This window comes from Equus asinus, chromosome 4, assembly GCF_041296235.1.
Source record: "Equus asinus isolate D_3611 breed Donkey chromosome 4, EquAss-T2T_v2, whole genome shotgun sequence".
NCBI lineage: Eukaryota > Metazoa > Chordata > Mammalia > Perissodactyla > Equidae > Equus > Equus asinus.
In genome coordinates, this window is record NC_091793.1 from 127,035,381 (window position 1) to 127,054,514 (window position 19,134).

Consider the following 19,134-nt stretch of genomic DNA (forward strand, 5'->3'; position numbering starts at 1 on the left):
GGTCGCTCATCAGGCCACCCTGTGGCGGTGTCCCACATACAAAGTAGAGGAAGACTGACACAGATGTCGGCTTAGGGACCATCTTCCTCAAGCAAAAAGAGGAAGATTGGCAACAGATGTTGGCTCAGGACCACTCGTCCTCACCAAAAAAAGAAGAAAGAAAGAAACCCAACATTTAGGTGTTAGCAAAATATAGCTCTTGTGAATAGACCAGATTTATTGTGTTAGGGTATTTTTATGTTGAACTCAAACACATTGAGTTTTGGAACTACAGTGTAGAGTGACTTTGAGAAAAATGTCAGAATTTAAACAGTGAAAGTGTAAAGTCATCCTATTTATAAGGCAGTTTGTTTTTTAATTAAGAAATAAAAGGATTTTAAATGTAACTATTCATTTAAAAAACATTTTAGTAGACTTTTTTTTAAAAAAACCCACTTTGGAGAAATAACCAGAACTTTAATTTTCAGTTAGCATAGAAAACAAAATTATATTAGATAAATGTTGGAAGAATTATTATAGCTTTGGTTTCATTTGGAATTATTTATACTGTTTTGGTTTGACCTTAGGCTTTAAAAAGTCTCATTGTTTTATCTTCATAGCACTCTATCCAGAGATATTCTGCTTAAGTATAAGAATGCATATGTATCTCTTACATTTACTCCCTTTCTGTTTGCATCCATCTGGCCAACTCGTCATCTTTAAGGTTTAGCTCAAGCATAAGCTTAAATCTTTTTTGATATGTTTTCCCCCAAGTAGAGTGACATTTCCTTTCCTTTCTGTTTTTATCCGTACGTACACTAGTGTCAAGGTGACTTCAACACTTTATTGTACTTATGTGTATACCGGTCTGTCCCTCCCAGTATGCTTTGGATTTCTTCAAGGCAGAGATAATGTCGCATTCATTTTCATATCCTCAGAGTCTAATGTGCCCAGTAAATGCTTGGAAAATAAATGCATTTTCAAAAGCTAAAAAGACTATTTCATAGCTAAATTTTTTGTAGCCATTATCCTTTAGAAGAAAGGAATAAATCCTCTGAAAAATTGTTCATTTGAATGCAGTATTTCATATTTCACGTTGGAAACATTATATCATCCCCCCAGACTTGTACTTTAACACGAAAAAGAATGTGTACTTATTGCAAAAGCATGCAGTCGTTACAAAAGAATGTAAAGTAATGGAATCTGTAAACTTTCAGACACTTTTCTTTTTTTCTTTTCTTTCCTTTTTGTGAGGAAGATTGGCCCTGAGTTAACATCTGTTGTCAATCTTCCTCTTTTTGCTTGAGGAAGATTGTCTCTGAGCTAACATCTACGCCAGTCTTACACCACTTTATATATGGGACACTGCCACAGAATGGCCTGAAGAATGATGTGTAGGTCTGTGCCCGCGATCCCAACCTGTGAATCCTGGGCTGCTGAAGCCGAGAGCACAAACCCAACCATTACGCCACTGGACCGGCCCTCAGATGCTTTTCTTTACATATACAAATATGGGATCTATTTTGTACACTGTGCTCCAAATTCCTTTTTTTTAAAAACCTAATGTAACAATATACTATTAGATATCTTTTCAAGTCAGTACACATGGAGCTGCCTTGTTCATTTATGGGTTGCATTGTATTCCATGGTATGAATGTGCTTTTTATCTTAACCACTCACTTTTTGATGTCACTTAGGTTGTTTCCGTTTTTTTGATATTGTACATGGTGGTGTGTGAACATTATACACCCACACCTTTACAGACTTGGGCATGTTTTTCTACAGAATTGTTTCCAACATGTAAAATAACGGCATCAAAAAATATGTAGATTTACTATTTTATAGGTACTGCTTTATTGCCTTATAAAAAAGCTGCAACAGTTGACACTTCCGCTATCATTATATGCAAGTGTCCATTTCTCCAAACTCTTGCTAATATTGCATTTGTCATTATTTTTAGTCTTTGCCAGTCTAATCAATGAAAAATTTTCATTGCCCAAATTTACTTTCCTTAGTGAAGATGAGTATCTTTCCATATGTTTAATAGGCATCCAATTTTATGTTCATATACTTGGTTTTCATGTTGAGGTTGTTTGTCTTACTTTTAAAAAATTAACTGGTAAGAACTTTTTTATTTTTAAGGACATTAACCTTTTGTCTTATGTTGTAAACATTTTCCCAGACTGTCATTTGTCCTTTGACCTTTGAGACTGTTTTGCCCTGAGGAGGTTTAATGTGGAAGTAGTAATATGCATTGATCTTATCCTGTGTGATTTCATTAGTGTGATTCTCTGTTGCTTCACAATATAGAGTTATTTTAGTTACCACAGCTAAATAATCTGTTGTGGTATCTGGAAAGGCACGTGCCCTTTCAATAGTCTTGTTTTGCAGCTTCTGTTTTTTTAGGTAATCTTATGCATTTCTCCTGCCAAATGAAATTTTTAATACATTTGTCAAATTTCCCCAAAATTTTTGTTGGTATTTTGATTAGAAATGCCTTGAAGGTATAGATTAATTTGGAGAAAATTGACATATTTACAATAATGAGACCTCCCATACAGTAATATAGCCTATGTATTTGCTTCTTTAGATCTTTTCTGTCCCTCGGTAATTCTGTAGTTCTTTATTCACATGGGTTTTGCACATTTCTTGTTAAGTCAGATACCATGTATAATATAGTCATGCATTGCTTAATGACTGGGAATCATTCTAAAAAAGGCATCATTAGGTGATTCTGTTGTGCAAACTCATAGAGTGTACTCATGCAAACCTAGACGGTATAGTCTACTGCACACCTGGGCCATATGGTGCTAATCTTACGGGAGCACCATTGTATTTGTGGTCCACTGTTGACCAAGACGGTGTTATGCAGTGCACGACTGTATTTTATGTGCCTATGTTGTATATATATTTATAAAATTTAATTTATTTACTAAATTTGTTTATGTAGGATATAGAAATATATGACATAAAATATATGACAATTGTAAATGAAATTTTTTTCCCACTTTTTAAAATTATCACTGACTGACTTTTGTATATTAATCTTGTTTTCAGCAATTTCACTGTCTGACCTTTTGGAATAAATGATTTTAGATATAAGTGGGTAGTGGAGCTTAAGGTCAGAGAATTGGTCAGCAAAGTTGCTTAACTGCAGTGGGTCTGTGATTTTATCTATTTGGGGCATATCTCTGCAGTCGTTACGTGTTATTGCTGTACAGTAGCTGGCTCACTAGCACTTGTGGGTAGGTCTGGAAAATGCACTTAGCTTTATAATTCAGATACACTTTGAGACTTTCATTGCCTGTGAACCAACAGAGGAATCTACTAAAAGGCTACTATGGTTGTCTTTAGTGGAAAACAGAGGGCATAACATGTTGGCAGTTTTAGTTTCCTGCTTTAACCCGGTGTACATATAATTTTTAAAACATAGTAGATGAAACACAAAGTTGAGTCAGAAGACCTGTATTTTTATCAAAGCAAAAGTATGTTAAAGAGATGGCTTGAATAAACCCAATCAAGTTGACTTTTTAAAAAAAACCCTACCCTGCTTTAAAAAAAATCTAAAATGAATTATTTTACACTTGGCTTTTGCTAAGGGGCTCTTTGCTTCTTTGGAAAAATAGGTACAGATGGTATTTAAGAAATGAGACCGCTGTGGATTTCCCAAAATAAGGGAACACCCAAAATGAATGCTGGCAGGTTGCGATGTGGGGGCGGGGGCTTTGGGAAATGTGGCCTGTGTTTTTGAAACTTAGACCACTTGTTACTTGTAACTCAGGAATGTGAATCTGGTCTGATATAAGCTTTCTTCAGACTAGTATAATTTGTCCTCAATTTCCAAATAAGGAACTCTATGACTTATTCTTAATTCACCTTTGGTAGTATTTCTGAGAATTTTCTTCGTATAAACCGTATGGACTCTGTTCTTTTTAACCTTTCAAGACATACAGCTGTATGGCGGTCACACATGGATGAAAATCAGGAAGTATTTACACCTGAAAAAAATTTTTCAGCTCTCACGAGTACATAAAAATCTCCTTCTGGTATGCATTTTTATACTTGTTTTCACATGTACTGTACATCATACAGTAAAGAATTAGGGAGTGAATCATTGTTTTAAACACTTCTTTTTAAGCTCAAGAATCAGTGATGGTCTTAGGACCTACCTAGGTGTGGCCTGGTTTATAGCAAGTGGAGGAAGTAAGTAAACCAGTCAGAGAGAATATTGTATTTTATGCTTTTAACAAAATTGGAAACTTAGAATTTTTGAAAAGCTACCATGGTGCTGCAGTGAGCGACTACTGTTTTGGAGTATTTGTATCATTTTCTTTTTTAAGTATATCGTAATAGTTATTTAATTATTAGCAACTGAGAACGTGAAATCTAGAAGACACTGACAGAAAATACACTTTGAGGGGGAAGCTTGATGAGTTGGCTTATTACAACCTGGGGCGAGCTGTAGTTTTTTCTCCAGCCTCAGTGTTTCTGCCAGAAGGCTCCCTATGGGCCTGGAGAGTTCAATCTACTCTTTCGGTCTGTTGGAGCCTGAATTCAATAACAAAGAATGTGTTATGTTTGTTTTTCTTGGTTTCTGGTAGGATGATGGAAAGAATACGAGAACATTGTTTTCAGTTTACGTTGAAAAGTTATTTTCTGTGGTTGTGCATAAACTGGTACCTCTGAAATGTTGTCAGTTAAAATATCTCACTGACAATCAGAAATTCTCCATACTAGTTTAGATTTATGAGTACAAAAAAGAAACAGCTACGTGAAAAGCAACTTGAGAAGGGTCTTCAAGGTCACAGTAGCTACTGTTAAGCTGAAATTGAAGTTACTTTATTTAGGAAATCATTCTTTAAAGTATATTTTACTTTTGGCTCCGGTAACATTGTGCCTTTCAAAAGCACTTAGGGAAGAAATTGATCTATTGATCATTCTTTAGCAGGAGGGGAGAAAGTTAAAAATAAATTCCTCCTAGTAGGCTTTCATATTCAGCTGTGGGTTTACATAGGAAGCCTGGGCTTATAACCTTGTTGTCAGTAGCCAAATTATTTGTCTGAGAACAGGCCAATGTAAATTGCAGTCAGAAATCTGGAGAGAAGGAAGTTAGATATCTAATCTATATCACACCATATACTGTAAACCATAACACATTCTAGATGGATTAAATACTTAAGTGGAAAAAGAAAACTCTTAGACTAAATCATAGAAGAACATTTATGTATTATTAGAGTGAGAAGGGAGTTTCTGTGCATGGCACCCAAGACAAAAACTGTAAGACTAATGACAAACTTTAAAAAAAAAACCAAACCACTACATATAGTGAAGAGTTAATGCTCTTAATACAGAAAGAATTCCTAAAGTCTCTAAGAAACAAAGTAGTGCAATAGAAGAAACAAGCAACTGCCATGAGCAAGCAGATTTTAAAATAAGTCAAAAACATAAGAAAAAGGTTGTTTTATAGTCAAAGAACTGCAAATTATAGCCAGATATCATTGAAAACATGTCAAATTAGTAAAGATATTTTAAAAGATAATTAGTGTTGGTCAAGATTCTGGGAAAAGGACTCTCTATGTAATTGTTGGTAGTGTTACGATTTGGAGCAACTTTTCTGGAGAGTAATTTGATGAAATATATAAATCTCTTAAAATTTATTCTGTGAACTAACAAGTCTATTTGTAGGAATTTATTCCAAGGAAATAATTGAATATGCATGCAAAGGTGCACATTTAAGAATGTTCTTTGCAGCTTTCTTTGTAGTACATGAAAAACTGGGGGTAGTTTAATCTCCAGAGTGAGGTTGATGTAAATAATGTATTGTCCTTTCCTGCAATGGAATATTACATGTCTAAATAGTAACAATGGTGTTGTAAAGAATGTTTAAATTCACTTGTCAGTCAGCACATATTTATGGGGCATCCAACCCATGCCAGATCCTGATGTAAACAGGCTAAGTCTCTACCTTCATACGTGATAAAAGTAAAAAGTACAGTGTACTATGTGGAGAAGACATTACAAATCTGTATTCACATATAAGTTTATATGTATATGTACACAGCAAAGTATTAGAATAACATACATGGAAATGTTAATTGTCATTCTGGATGGAAGGATTGCATGCTGCATTTATTTTCTTCCTTTGCTTCTCTGTATTTTCAAAAATTCTAAATAAGAAAAATTATTGTGGGAGGCTGGCCCTGTTACCTAGTGATAAGTTCAGCACAGTCTGCTTTGGCAGCCTGGGTTCAGTTCCCAGGTGTGGACCTACACTACTTGTTGGCGGCCATGCTGAGGCAGTGACCCACATACAAAATAGAGGAAGATTGGCAACAGATGTTAGCGCAGGGCCAATCTTTCTCAGCCAAAAAAAAAAAAAGTGAATATGTTTGTGTATTTACTTTGCCTCACTCCAAAAGAATAAGGAAAGTTGCAGACAATAAATTGGTTTAAAAGAAAAATAATTATGAGTAAAGTGAGATGCCTGGGTTGAGAGAAAGAGTGAATGCCTGTATCCGTATGAGAGGAGAACAGGAGCTCACACTAACAACAGCTTGTGCCAGGTTTGCTCCTCATCCACATCTTGTTAGAGTCCATCAAGGTAGTGATGTTACCCCATTTTGCCTCTGAGAAAACTGAGGCTCCGAGAGATTTTTACACGTCCAGAGTCACACAGCTGGTAAGCGTGAAGCAAGACGCATCTTGGGTCTGTCTGCAGTCAGATCCCATTATCTGGCCCCCCTCAGTCATGCCTTGAATGAGTATGTTTCTTGCTTTTTTAGGAAGTTTGTTTCATAGACTTCTTGGCAGTTTCCTGCATCTATTTAAATTGACGAAATTATGTGAAAAAACATCTTCTAGTTTATGAAACAATTATAGGTTTTGAGTTTAGGATAACTTTCTATTTTAAATTTTAATACAAGGTGTCTGGTCAGCTGGCAACATGATATTGGCCATATTTACCACTTAGATCAAAGAGTAGAATTAAGTGAATCTAAGCGTTATGGTCACTCCAAGACCTTGATTTTCCATTATAACTCTAATTTGTGTAACTCTATTTTTTACTAAGTGGTTTGATAAATATTTAACTAAAATAATTTAATTTTTATTCCTTTCTAAGACTTTTCATGTCCATTCACATTGGGAAAAAAAAAACCAACCTGTCAGACTATGTATACTCACTTTTAGGCACGGGAATATTATCACCATGTCATATAATCAGGTCCCTTAGTTTTTCATTAGAAAAATGAGATGTAGAACATTTTTTACTTTTTATTTTTATTTTGCTTATTTTCCATAAACTCTCATACCTAAGCAAAAATAAATAAAACATATAAATAAATAAAACCCAGATGACTATTTTGATTAGTTTGAGTTCTGAGAGGTGGCAGATGACTTGGTGTTCTTCTGAAATTCAGCATTAGAACTAATTAGGAATAAAGACCATCCTGATTTTTATAAATTATGATTTCATTATATAATTATGTGACGTTTTCGTATTCTTAAGTGACATTTTACATATTAATGGAATAGAAATGTTTAGAATTTTCTAAACTTTGTTTTGCCTATGCAGCTCACAGTTAATGAAGCGGCTGCCCAGCTCTGTGTGAAGGATAACGCCCTGCTGACGAGAAGAGATGAACTGTTTGCCCTGGCCAGGCAGATTTCTCGAGAAGTCACCTATAAATATACTTACAGAGCCACCAAGTAAGTGTTGAACTAATTGGCAGTGTTTTTTGGGTTGCCAGATAGAAGCAGAGCTTGAAACACCATCCGCTGATAGAATATAAGCATTTCTGAGAAAGTAGGAGTGTGCTTGTAGTTCTATAAAATTAAACAGTGAAATGACTTTTCAAAACATGATTGCCAAAGTGGTTTTGTTGTTTTGTTTAATTCTCTTTGGTCTGTCTGTCTCTTGAAAGACAGCTCCCCGCACTGTGACATTGTTCTGGGAGCGGTTTTCGACGTTTCGTCTCTCACTCAGATGCTTTGGTTTTGAGTGTGACGACAGGATTTAGTCAGTCAGCGTTTCGAGACGTATTTGCACACCCACTAATGGCACGAACTTGTTGAACTCTCGGAGGAAGCAAAGTGGTTCCTCTTGCAAGGTGTTTGCAGTCTAATCAGATTAGCTGAATAGATAAAAAGACTCCATGGACCAGGATTTAAGGGAAAATTGGAAGATAATTTTATTACTAGCAAGTAGAGTATGGAACATGCATTGGAAATAAAAAACTTCATGTTGAAAAGCAATGGTGGTTTTAAAATATAATGTAGACACACCGTATTATTCTTCATCTTATCCTCACTTGACCCCTAAGCGTTGTCTACAGGTGTAACGATTTTGATTTTGCTCACTTGGTTCCACATGGGCCCTGATGTCCAGCACACTGTTGGGCGGGCGTGCCGCTGCTTCTCTGAGTGGGTGCCCACGGCAGCTTGCCTTAGAGTAATCGAGTGTGTGTTGAACAGCGACATCCTGCGTGCCCTCCCCAGCCCGAATCAGTCAGTCTCTGGGGATGGAATCTCGAAGTACAAACTTTCCTGAGCATCCCAGGGAACTCTTGGGCACATTCAAGTTTGAAAACCACCATGATAGGCATTTGCTGTCACTCCCATTATTGTCCCCAACGCATAGGAGCTTCCTTTTCTACCCTACCCCCAAAGCCCACATATTTACAAACTGACAAGCAAAATTACGCAGACTAAATGAACAGGGTGAGAAGATGCAGCAGTATTATAGGATTATTTACAGAGGTGGTTTTTTTTGGCTAATCAAGAGCTCATTTAGTGATTTTTTTTGTTTTCTTCACTGTATTATACAAAATTTTATTTAAATATTTTTCTTTGATCAAGGTAATACATGTACATGATTTAAGAAACAGCACACAAGGCTTGTAGTGAAACTCAGCAGTTCCCCTGCTCCCCCACCACACCCCAGAGGCACTGCTTTCAACAATTTTTGGCTATTTCTTGTAGTATTTACTTTTATATTTCTTTTTTAAGTTAAGCATATTTTAAAATACATAACCCTTTTACATAATATAGGAGCCAAAGCTACGTAAATAGGTTGTACAAAAAAGTTACACTCCCATTCCTGCCTCTTTTTACCCTGTTTCTCTCCTCAATGTAAGTAGCTTTATTAGTTTCTTTTTCATCCTTTCAGTGTTTGTTTACGCACACGCAAACAAATATAAATATATTTTCATCTGTTTTTCAAAAGATAATAGGTAGCGTATGTCTACATTATTCTGTATTTTGCTTTGATTTTAACATGTCGTGGAGACCTCGCTGAATTAGGATGTGCACACCTTCCTCATTATTTTTTCCAGCTGTACGGTCTTGCATTGTGGATATACCGTGATTCATTTAACCAGACCCCCACTGATGTTCCCCATTGAGTTGTTTCTAGTCTTTTGTCATTATAAATAATACCACAGTAAATAACATCATACATATCATCTGTTGATTCTGAGATGTACTTTTTTTAATATTTTAACGTCTTTTATGTTGAAGTATAACTTAAAATTGATGGCTTGTCATAGTTCAGTTGGCAGAAGTCTTTCATATCTGTGCAGGTAGCTCTGTGAGATGGATTCCCAGCCAAGGGATCTCTAGGTCAAGGGAAAATGCATCTTTGTGTCGGTAGATAGACAAATGCATTTTAATGTCATGTAGCCTTAAGCATTCATCTTAATTGGCCATTTTGGTCATTTTGTCCAAAATTGTTCCTACTGATCCATAAAGGGATGTCATGGAATAGAGTCCTCCTTGATTTTTTTTTTCCTTTTTCAGTATATGATAATCATTACATACTTATTGGGTACTTTCTGTGTGGGGAGTTCTTAGGTAGTGGCCTTTTAAAATGTATAATATAATTTGTATATTTCCCTGATGTTAATTTAGAAATGATGAAAAGTCTCTTTTTCATGATTTCAGTGTTCATTATAAATGTCTTATTTCTAGTATCAGGCTTTCAGGGTTATATGTTTTGGTGGAAATTTATAGATTGAGATGCCTTTAGAATAAAGTGTGTTACTTTCTCAAGGTTTTCTCTCTCTCCCACTCCCCTCAGGTCAAAATGTGGAGAAAGAGATGAATTATCCCCAAAGAGAATTAAAGTGGAGGTATGATTATGTATTATAATTTCTTATGCTAATAATGTTTGCTTACTAGTTCAAACTGAAACAAAGGATCGTCCCATAAATGAGTGAAAAATGTGAATTGTAGAATCTTAAAAATAATAGAGTTTTGTTGCTTTGAAGTATCTATGGTAACTTGAACTGTGATACTCAGTTCTTAGCAGGAAACCACAATGATGAGATTGATGTTCAGTCGGTTATCAAAGGCCGATTTGTAAATAGGTGTTTCTTACAGATTTAAAACTCTTTACTGGTTAAACTATTCCTTTTGTAATCTTACTTACATCATTAGTCAACTCATTAAATACCTTCAGAGGAGCTAAGGTTTAACTTCTTTATATTAACTCTCTGAGAGAAATGACAATTTATAGCTGCAAGTTACAGAGACTTTCCTGTTCTTAAATCCTCTTTTAGAAGATCACATTGAGGGTGTCCTTGTGATTTTAGACCTGCAAGTGGCAAGGTGAGAATTGAGCAAGAAAATTGTGCTTTTCGTAGGGCTCTCAGAACCGTAGAATGGTTTCAGAACTACTGCTCTTTAATTTAGAGTGAGTACTTTTTTAAAGGCCAGTCAGCAGCAGAGTAGAAATTTGAAGTCAGGTGGTTCCTTCCTTTTTTCCCTGGGCAGGGGATGGGGGTCAGTACTCTCCTAGTCATCCATTATTTAATTTCAAGTTAAAGCAAATAAGCTGTGTTTGACTATCCTAAATTTCCATCATCAAATTAGCCTTACTAAGCCTCTGTATGAAATAATCTTTCATTCGGAGCAAAGCCAGAGTTATCTTTTAAAAACATAAATCCCTTTCTTACTTAAATCTCTCTGATGGCTTTCTACTGTACCTAGAATAAAATCTACACTTTTTCCTAAGACATCTCATACCCTGCGTGATCTGACTCTGGCTTGCATCTCTGACGTCGCCTGCTGCCACGCTTCCCCATTCTTACTGTGTCCCAGCTGCGCTGACCTACTTTTTGTTCCTGAAACGTGCCAAACTCATTTGTGCCTCAGCACTCAATGTTTATTCCCCTTACCTAGATCTTTCTTTCGATCTTCACATGCCTCCAGCTCATAGCTCAGAGGTCCTTCTGACTTCCCCGCTTCCCTTTCTAAAGGGGCACCCTTACCCCAAAATCACATGTAGGCTTATTCTCCTGGTTTGTTCTGCTTGCTTTTATAGATCTGAAACTACTATGTATTTGTTTTTAATTTATTATCAGCCTGCCCCATTAGATGAGAATACAGCACTTATCTGTCTGTCTTCCTACTTTATATTCAGAGTTATAATAGTACCTTGCACTTAATAGGCACTTTATAAAATCTGTTAGATGAACTAATAAATGGGTATGGATAAGCATCATTACTTCTAAAACTTTAGTCTAAAGCACTGGTTCTCAAAGAAAGAAGAATTTTGTCGGAAAAGGGGCATATTTTAAAAAATTATGCTTATATTTGTAATCTGCCTCATTATTAGCTCTGGAGTAATGATTAAAATGCGTTAGCCTCAGATACCACTCGGAAGGTTTATTGAAATTATCTAAAAGGCCATTGAAAGAAGATCTAACTGGTGACATAGTTTTATCCTATTGCACCCCTAAGACAATGAGTAAGAGGATCCCTGTGGGTTTAGCTGTTAGCGACTCTGCCACCGAGAGGGAAAGCAGGTAAACAGAAGCTGCTAAGAAGGCATTGCCTTGGAAGGATTTACAGGAAAGAAAATAGAAAACCCACCCAGTGGCCAGGGGAAGTAGTGGGCTGCTAGGCTGGAGATTATGTCCCCCTCTCTGTCCCGTTAGCCTCCAGGTCATCGTGATTCAGCCAGCTCTCACATCTCAGCCCCACTTTCCTTTGGTCTGGCTTCAGCGATCACTACTGGACATGGAAGGTCGAGATCATGAGGCTCATGGACTGTTTGAGTGATAGTTTTTTCTTGCTAGGCTGTATTGGTAAGTTTTTCTGACCCTCTCAATGGCCCTGGTCTGAAATTTAAGCAAACTGTTTCTTGTCTCCAGTTGCAATGTTTGAGTTTCTTTTCAGTAGCTCAGAGTTGGGTTAGAGCATTAGACGGGACTCTTCTATCCCTCTTAAATATATTCCCCTGGAGATAATCGAAGTATAGTTCTGTAGGGTTAGTTGATTGTTTTACTGGAGTTCACAAAGCCATTTGAACAGTTGTAGATTTAGAATTAAGATCATCAGTGTTTTCTTTTTCTGTGGATAACAGTTCTAACCCTCCCTAAATAGGACAAGGGACCAATCAACCCCATGCTCCTTCAAATGCTCTAATAGACACTAAACTCTTGATTTTGCTTCTGAGAAATAAGTAGGGATTTTAGCTTTGAATTTAGGACAGTAGTTTACCTTTTTTGTTGGTTTGTTTTTAATTTTGTCTTTGCTTAGGCCAAGCACTCATGATTTCCAGGGCTTCAGTCTCTCTTCAGAGCGTGCGCAGTGATGCATGTGCATATGCCTACTCATGTCTATACTGTAATCCTGTGCAAAATAGGCAATATTGGCACAAATCCTTGTCGAAGTTCTCTTGTGGTGCACTCTAAGTCAAATTTGAGATGCTAGAGCTGTTCGTTTGGTTCTGGAAGCTGATAGTGAGGTAGTCAGTATTGGCTGTATAGGGTTACCACTTCCTAAGAAGCCTTCTCACCAAGTATTAGTCCTTTGTCTCTGTCTGCCTTCTGTGTGGCTGCTGGGGAGGGGAGAATTTCTGGCCAGAGAGGAGATGAGGGGAGGCTGGGTTGAGGAGCTCTCATTTGAGCTGGGTTTTAAAAGAAGGGTAGGATTTCAAAAGTAGGGATATGGGGTGGAGGGTGGAGGGGCATTACAAAGATAGACTAGCACGGGCGACGACAAGGGGGTAAGAAAACCCTGCGCGTGTTTAGGGAACAGCGAGACCAGTTTGTCCAGAATACGTGACTGATACATAGGACTTCGTAAGTAAAACTAGAAAGGTTTTACAACTCTTTGAACTTACTGTTTCTCTTATTTCATTTGAATATTTCTTTTGTGATTCTTAGCTTGCTAATTCTCTATTATAAAGAAAGGAATATAAAGATAAGCTTAGCGCATTGTAAAGTATAAGATTCCTAATTATTAGACCCAAATTAATGAGACAATTTTTTCTCTTCCTTCTCATCGTTATGTTTCCAGAATCCTTTACAACCACCAATGAGCGTACGTGCCAGGTTGCTGACTTTTTTCTATCTTAAAGATAATTTTTACAGTGAACAAAAAGAAATGTAATGTCCAGGAGATAAAATAGAGATGACATCAAATAGACGTGTAGGGGAAGAGAAACATTTCCTGGCTTGCCCTCATCAGCATGTTAGGACAGAGGAATAAATCTAGTGCGTTGTTCAAGCTCAGGGAGACGTTTTCTTGTTGCTAAAGGCTGTGTTTTCCTGATCTGTTTGTGATGGTTGTGGGGAATGAAATTGTAAAATCCTTGTCTGATTTTCTCCTCTTCTTAAGTACTAGATTGTTTCCCCTTAAGGATGGTTAGCAGTTTATTTGATTGTTTCATTTTTGTTGTTTAATATCAGTATACGTGCTGTAGCGAAGGACTCAGGATAATCTGTCATCCTGAAATAGTGCTCCTTTCTACAGGGCATGGTAGATGTTAAAAAACATAGATATTTTGAGCTTTATTTCTCTACTTCCTAGAATATATGAGATAGACATGGAGGCAAAGCCCCAGCTTCGCGGGGAGGTCTTAGGGTACCATCATTGGAATGAAGCCTCTAGGGGAAGCCCTTCTTCAGCCTCTGTGTTAGTAAATGAGGTTTGGGAACACTTCTCCTGCCCAGGCTGAATGAATAGCTTGTCCATCTGTAATACAACCCTCTGTGTGAACCTTTCAGCTAAAATAAAGATAAATTATGTTTACTCATTTCTTTTTCATCAAGACCCCAAGTCTAGCTCTGGGGCAGTTGTAAAAATAACTGCTTTTTATTGACTCTGTTACATGCCCGTTCCTGCTAGGCATTTGAAATCCATTATCAACGACCTTCTTGCCTGCCCTGTATGGAGGCTTTATGACTCCCATGTCCAGCCAAGAAGAGACCAGAGAGGCACAGGAACTTGCCCCAGTCGCCCCCTTGCTATTTAGTGGCAGAGCCAGGCCTTCAAATCTAGGTCTGACTCCTAGACTTCAAAGCAGTCCCACCTTCCTGGGTGCTCAGGAGCATCCGCAAAGCACTTAGGTGTGAAAAGCACCGTTGGGATTACACCTCCCCTACTCCTGGTGTGGCATGAAGGGCAAAGTGTGCACTGGCCTGGGAGCCTCTGAAGAAGAGGAAAGAGTGACGGTTATCATCTTGGAATCCAAGGAAGCTTATCCAATAAACAGTTTTTAGTTTTGAGTAGAAGATGTAACAGTATAAATTACAATTACAAAATGTATTTAAATATAAGCCATTACCATTTGACAAACTAATTGTTTAGAATGAGGAAAAACTGTGTGTTGGGAAGATAGAGTAAATCAAGAAAAAGCAGTTTGATTTATTTATACTGTACCTGTGACAGAATGTATTTAAGACAGCTTGACAGCTAGTTAAAGGAGATGAAAAACCAAGAGCCAAAGTCCCTGGCACTCTTGTCGTCCCCTCATTTTTTTGAAACATTAGTTAAAAGTGGATTCAGTTGATAGCCTTTCCTTTTCGTTAAGAACGTGTCACGTCCCATGAACAGGCCCCGTCGTTACCTCCAGTGTCACGAGTGACAGCTCAGAGGAGAGGAAGGATGTGTACAAGAAGCAGTTGGCGCTGGCAATGCAGCTGACTCGATGGGCTGTTACTGCTCAGATCTCATCTGCGAGTTTTCTTCATTCACTGAAATTGCCGGAGACTCGGCAAAGAGATGGGAGGTGACAGCGTTCTTGATCCTGTGTGGGCTGGGAGTGCAAAGCAATCAGAGATAACTGGAGGAGAGAAATAAAGTTTGTTAATAGAGACCAGAAAGCCAGAGAATTGGGATTGGCACTTGCAGAAGAGAGACTTCGGGGAAACAGCTGCTAGCTGTTCCGGGGGCGAGGCAGGGAGTGAGGAAGGGGGAGGGAAGGGGGTCAGAATAGCTACCTACGCTGTTACTAAGCATGTTGAAAAGAAAGCGGGTCTAATTTGACGTAGACCGTTCCCCTCTGGACCAGAAAAACAGAAGCCTTACAGTCTGCTATTCATACAGAAAGTGTGAGTAGGGAAAAGGAAAATGCACGTGTGAGGCTGAGAACATCTGCTGGAACAGGTCATTTTAAAGACAGCTCAACAGTGGCTGTAAAGCAGCTCGCTAGTATTTGGTGGGAAGCTTGAGGAGGAATAGGGGCTGGGGGCCAGTGCGATGAGAGTAATTAGGTCATGAACAGCATCCCACCCTGTATCCTTTATTTTCTCAGTGCTCAGACTCAGGGTCTCGCCAGTAAGGGAACACAGTGATTAATGGCAGCAGCCAAGAATGTGACATGAAGATAAATTGTTCATAGCATGGTACAGCTGGTTCCTGAGAAAAAAGCTGGAGAGACGTATAACAAAAGTCCTGCACCAAACGTAACAGGAAAGAGACCCGTTTCTTGGGAATGTTCTCACTTCAGTTTCTAAGTCATATATTTTGGTTACTTAAAACCTACCATACATGTCATGAAGTGATAACTGCTCAGTCCTGTAGTTTTCCCGTTCACGATGAGCTGTCAGAGACTTGGGGGTGGGGATCAGAGTGACCAACGTACTCAGTTGCAGAGAGACTGCTGATTACCTGGATATCGTTATTGCATGATTTTATTTCTCTTTATTAATGATGGAGCAGTATCCATTTTCCAGAACCTTTCCCATGTAGAATTTGAAGTTCCCCCTTCAAGCTTTTCCATATTCTCATGGTCAAATGGTCCTGTCAGTAGTGCCACCATGTGTTTGTATAGCAATGGGTACTCTTCCAAGGTTTACCGTTTGCCGTGCTTCATTTAATCCCCACAGGTCTCCACTGGCAGATAAAGCAGATGGTTTAATCTCCTTTTAAAAATTGGGAACTCTGGAAATAATGAGGCTAACTTTCTTGCCTGAGGTCACACATCTAGTTCCTAACATAAGAAGACGGCATCACTCTTTTCTCCTTCTGCAAGCCCCGTCTGAACAGTATTGAGATTTGGAGCTCCTGGGGGTTCTGGCCTGGGCGCACTCCACTCAGGGCCTGTTGATGATCCAGTCTGCTTCTCAAGCCCTGATCTTGCCCCGAGCTCTAAAGTCAGGACCTGCCTACTAAGCTGATGGTATTCATGGAGGTCTCGCCAGCAGATCAGAGTTGACATGTCCCCAGCTGAGTCGTCAACTTTCTGCTCCCTCCTCAAACCTCCTGGTCCTGAGTTCCTTATTCTAGTGAATGTTAGCGCTGAACTCCCGGTCACCCGGTGCCGTGTCTCAGGAATTCATCCATTTGTCTGTGGCGTCTGCCATTGTCTGGGGTTAGCCCACTGTTCTGTCTCCACCACAGCCCTCTAACCAATCTCTTAGCATCCCTGACCCCCAGTGCCTTGTCCCCATTGCATTCAGATTGGCCTTTCTAATGCATTTCTGATCAGTCTCTTCCTTAAGACCTTCAATGGCTTCTCTTTGCATTTAAGATAAAATCTAGCATTCTTAACGTGGCTTACTTACAAGGCCTCACAGAATTTGGCCTTGCATAAACAACTTCTCCCACCACTCCCTCTTTCTCAGGGTATTCCCTGTGTTAAATATTTTCCAGCTTCGTAAGAGTATCCTGTTCTTTTTGCCTCCAGGCCTTTATATACGCTGCTCTCTTTCCCTAGAGAACTCTCTTTTTTCAAGTCTCAGCCAAGACGGCAGGCCCTCTGGGAAGCCTTTGCTGACACATGTCCTCCGCTGGGCTCCGGATCTGTGTCCATTTCCCTCTCCAGACTGTATTTGTCAGGGGGGCAGGAGTCATTGTATCCCCAGCATTGAGGAGGGTATAGAACCTGTTAGGCAAACGAGACATTTTTGATGAATGAATAAACAAGTGCTTCCAGATTTCCATTGTTTTTTCACTAAAACACTTCGTCACCATTATAGTCAATATTCTCTTGCTGGTTTTAGAGTTAAATGCCTAGTTCCTGCTCATTCTCTAAAATGTCTGTACTATGTAACTATCCCTAAAGTTTATTTTATTCCCCGTATATCACAGAGATAGTAAGTCAGTTATAGCGTGCTGCTTTTACTCAGATTAAGTCTGGTGGCTTTTTGAGTGAGCTTAATAAATATCGGTAACAAACATTTATTGGGTAATTTCTCTGTGCCATGTACTGTGGTACTGTTGTTATCCCCATTTTGCAGATGAGGAAACAGACAGATGAAACAATCTTTCCAATATTACAGCAAATAAGTGGCAGAAATGGATTTTTAACTCAGTGCAAATCATCGAGTTAAACCAGTTCAGCTTATGAAACAGCCATAAGAGAAATGCCTCTGTTTACTGTGCAAGTTTCATAAAGGTGGTGACTGGGATTTTCTGGCTCAAGCATCTGAAGCTGGTGTTTGTAGCTGTAAAATGAGGGAAACGCAGGATTGTTTGTGTGAGGATTAAATGAGATAAAAATGTAAAATACAGAACATAGGCAGGAACTGATAGATTGTAGGCACCTGAAAATGGTAGCTGCTCTCATTGGTGTTGTTTTCTTCTGCTGGCTTACCTCACTGAACTTAGAACTTAAAGGAGAGTTTGCTAAAGAGAAAGTTCCATTTTTTAGGTCTAAATAAGTTCCTAGGAGAACAATGAAATGACCAAGAAAAAGAACACTTTTCGTTTAGATTTAGAGTATATACACTTGTAGCAAGTTCATTCTAGCTCAGCTAATGATTATATTCTATACATTCCGCTAGGCCACTGGTCCTTGGTCTTGTAGGAGCCTAGAAAGATGGCTGTTTTCAATACTTTAAAAATACTGATTATATCTAGACCCACCATAAAGCTACACATTTTACATCTCAAGATATAAAATTTATTTGCTCTTGACTCTATTTTATTTCCTGTCTTTGAATTTTAGGAGGTGGCAAATTAATCATTACTTAGGAAATGAATTTTGGTAGATAAAGTATTTGAAAACATGAGATCTGCAGTGGAGAAATAATTTTGTGAAAAGACCCTGATGGGGAAAAATTTTTGAACCAGTATCTCATATTTCAAGTAAAGTTAAATATTTTGTTACTATTACATCTTTTTCTGCTATGTTATTGTAAGAACTTTGGTTTTTAATGATTCACTCTTTGCTACAAATGTATAGCTTATCAAACAAAGGGAGAAATGTTCTGGAGGTGAATGACAATTTTTGTGAGAAGCCCTTTAATAGTTTTCGGTAAAGTTACTAAAACTATGCTATCGTGATGTTTGGTAGTTATAAATTTCATGTGGCACTCTCAACAGGCAGGAAAAAAAAACCTTGAAAAAAGTAGTAGATGGGATTGGCAGTAATATATATAAAGTATGAAACAGAAATAGTGTAAGTGGAAGTGTTGTCCAGGTATAGAGTTCCCCCAGTAGGCTCTAATTAAATATGAATTCAGGATGTATTGATATCCCTTCTTCAGCAGTGACCTCATGCTAAAGGCAGTATCTCATTTGCTTTGTCTAGTTGGTCCTTAGAACAACCCTAATGGATAGGTTCTCTTATCCTTATTTTTCATGTGAGGAAGCTAAGGTTCAGAAAGTTTCCGTTACTCATCCAGCGTCACATAGCTAGTAAACGGTGGAATTGGAGCATGTGTACGCATCTGTCTGATTCTAAAGCCCCATTGCCTGTCATGTGATATGGTAACGGAGAAATCACAAGTCAACATGGAAGAATTCTTCACAAATTCAGATTGGGATATTGGGTAGCACTTTAAAGAAAAGTTACTTTGGATCTTTACCACATCCTATGCAACAAAATAAATTCCAAATGGGTTAGAGAGTTAAATCTAAAAAACAAACAACAAAATAAAAACTGGAGGGTAGATTTGAGTACTTATCAAATCTCTAAAGCAG

General features: G+C 38.1%; 1 protein-coding gene across 5 annotated transcripts in view; it reads left to right on the forward strand.

The window, feature by feature from the left end:
• The window catches only part of NAB1 (NGFI-A binding protein 1), a 39,074-nt gene that overhangs the window by 11,178 nt on the left and 8,762 nt on the right, over positions 1-19,134 (forward strand). For all 5 annotated transcript variants that reach the window (XM_070508254.1, XM_070508255.1, XM_014837556.3 and 2 more), the window contains exons 3-4: positions 7,553-7,686; positions 10,055-10,106. In XM_070508254.1, the coding sequence (XP_070364355.1) occupies positions 7,553-7,686; positions 10,055-10,106 (186 nt within the window). The remainder of the gene's footprint in view (positions 1-7,552; positions 7,687-10,054; positions 10,107-19,134) is intronic.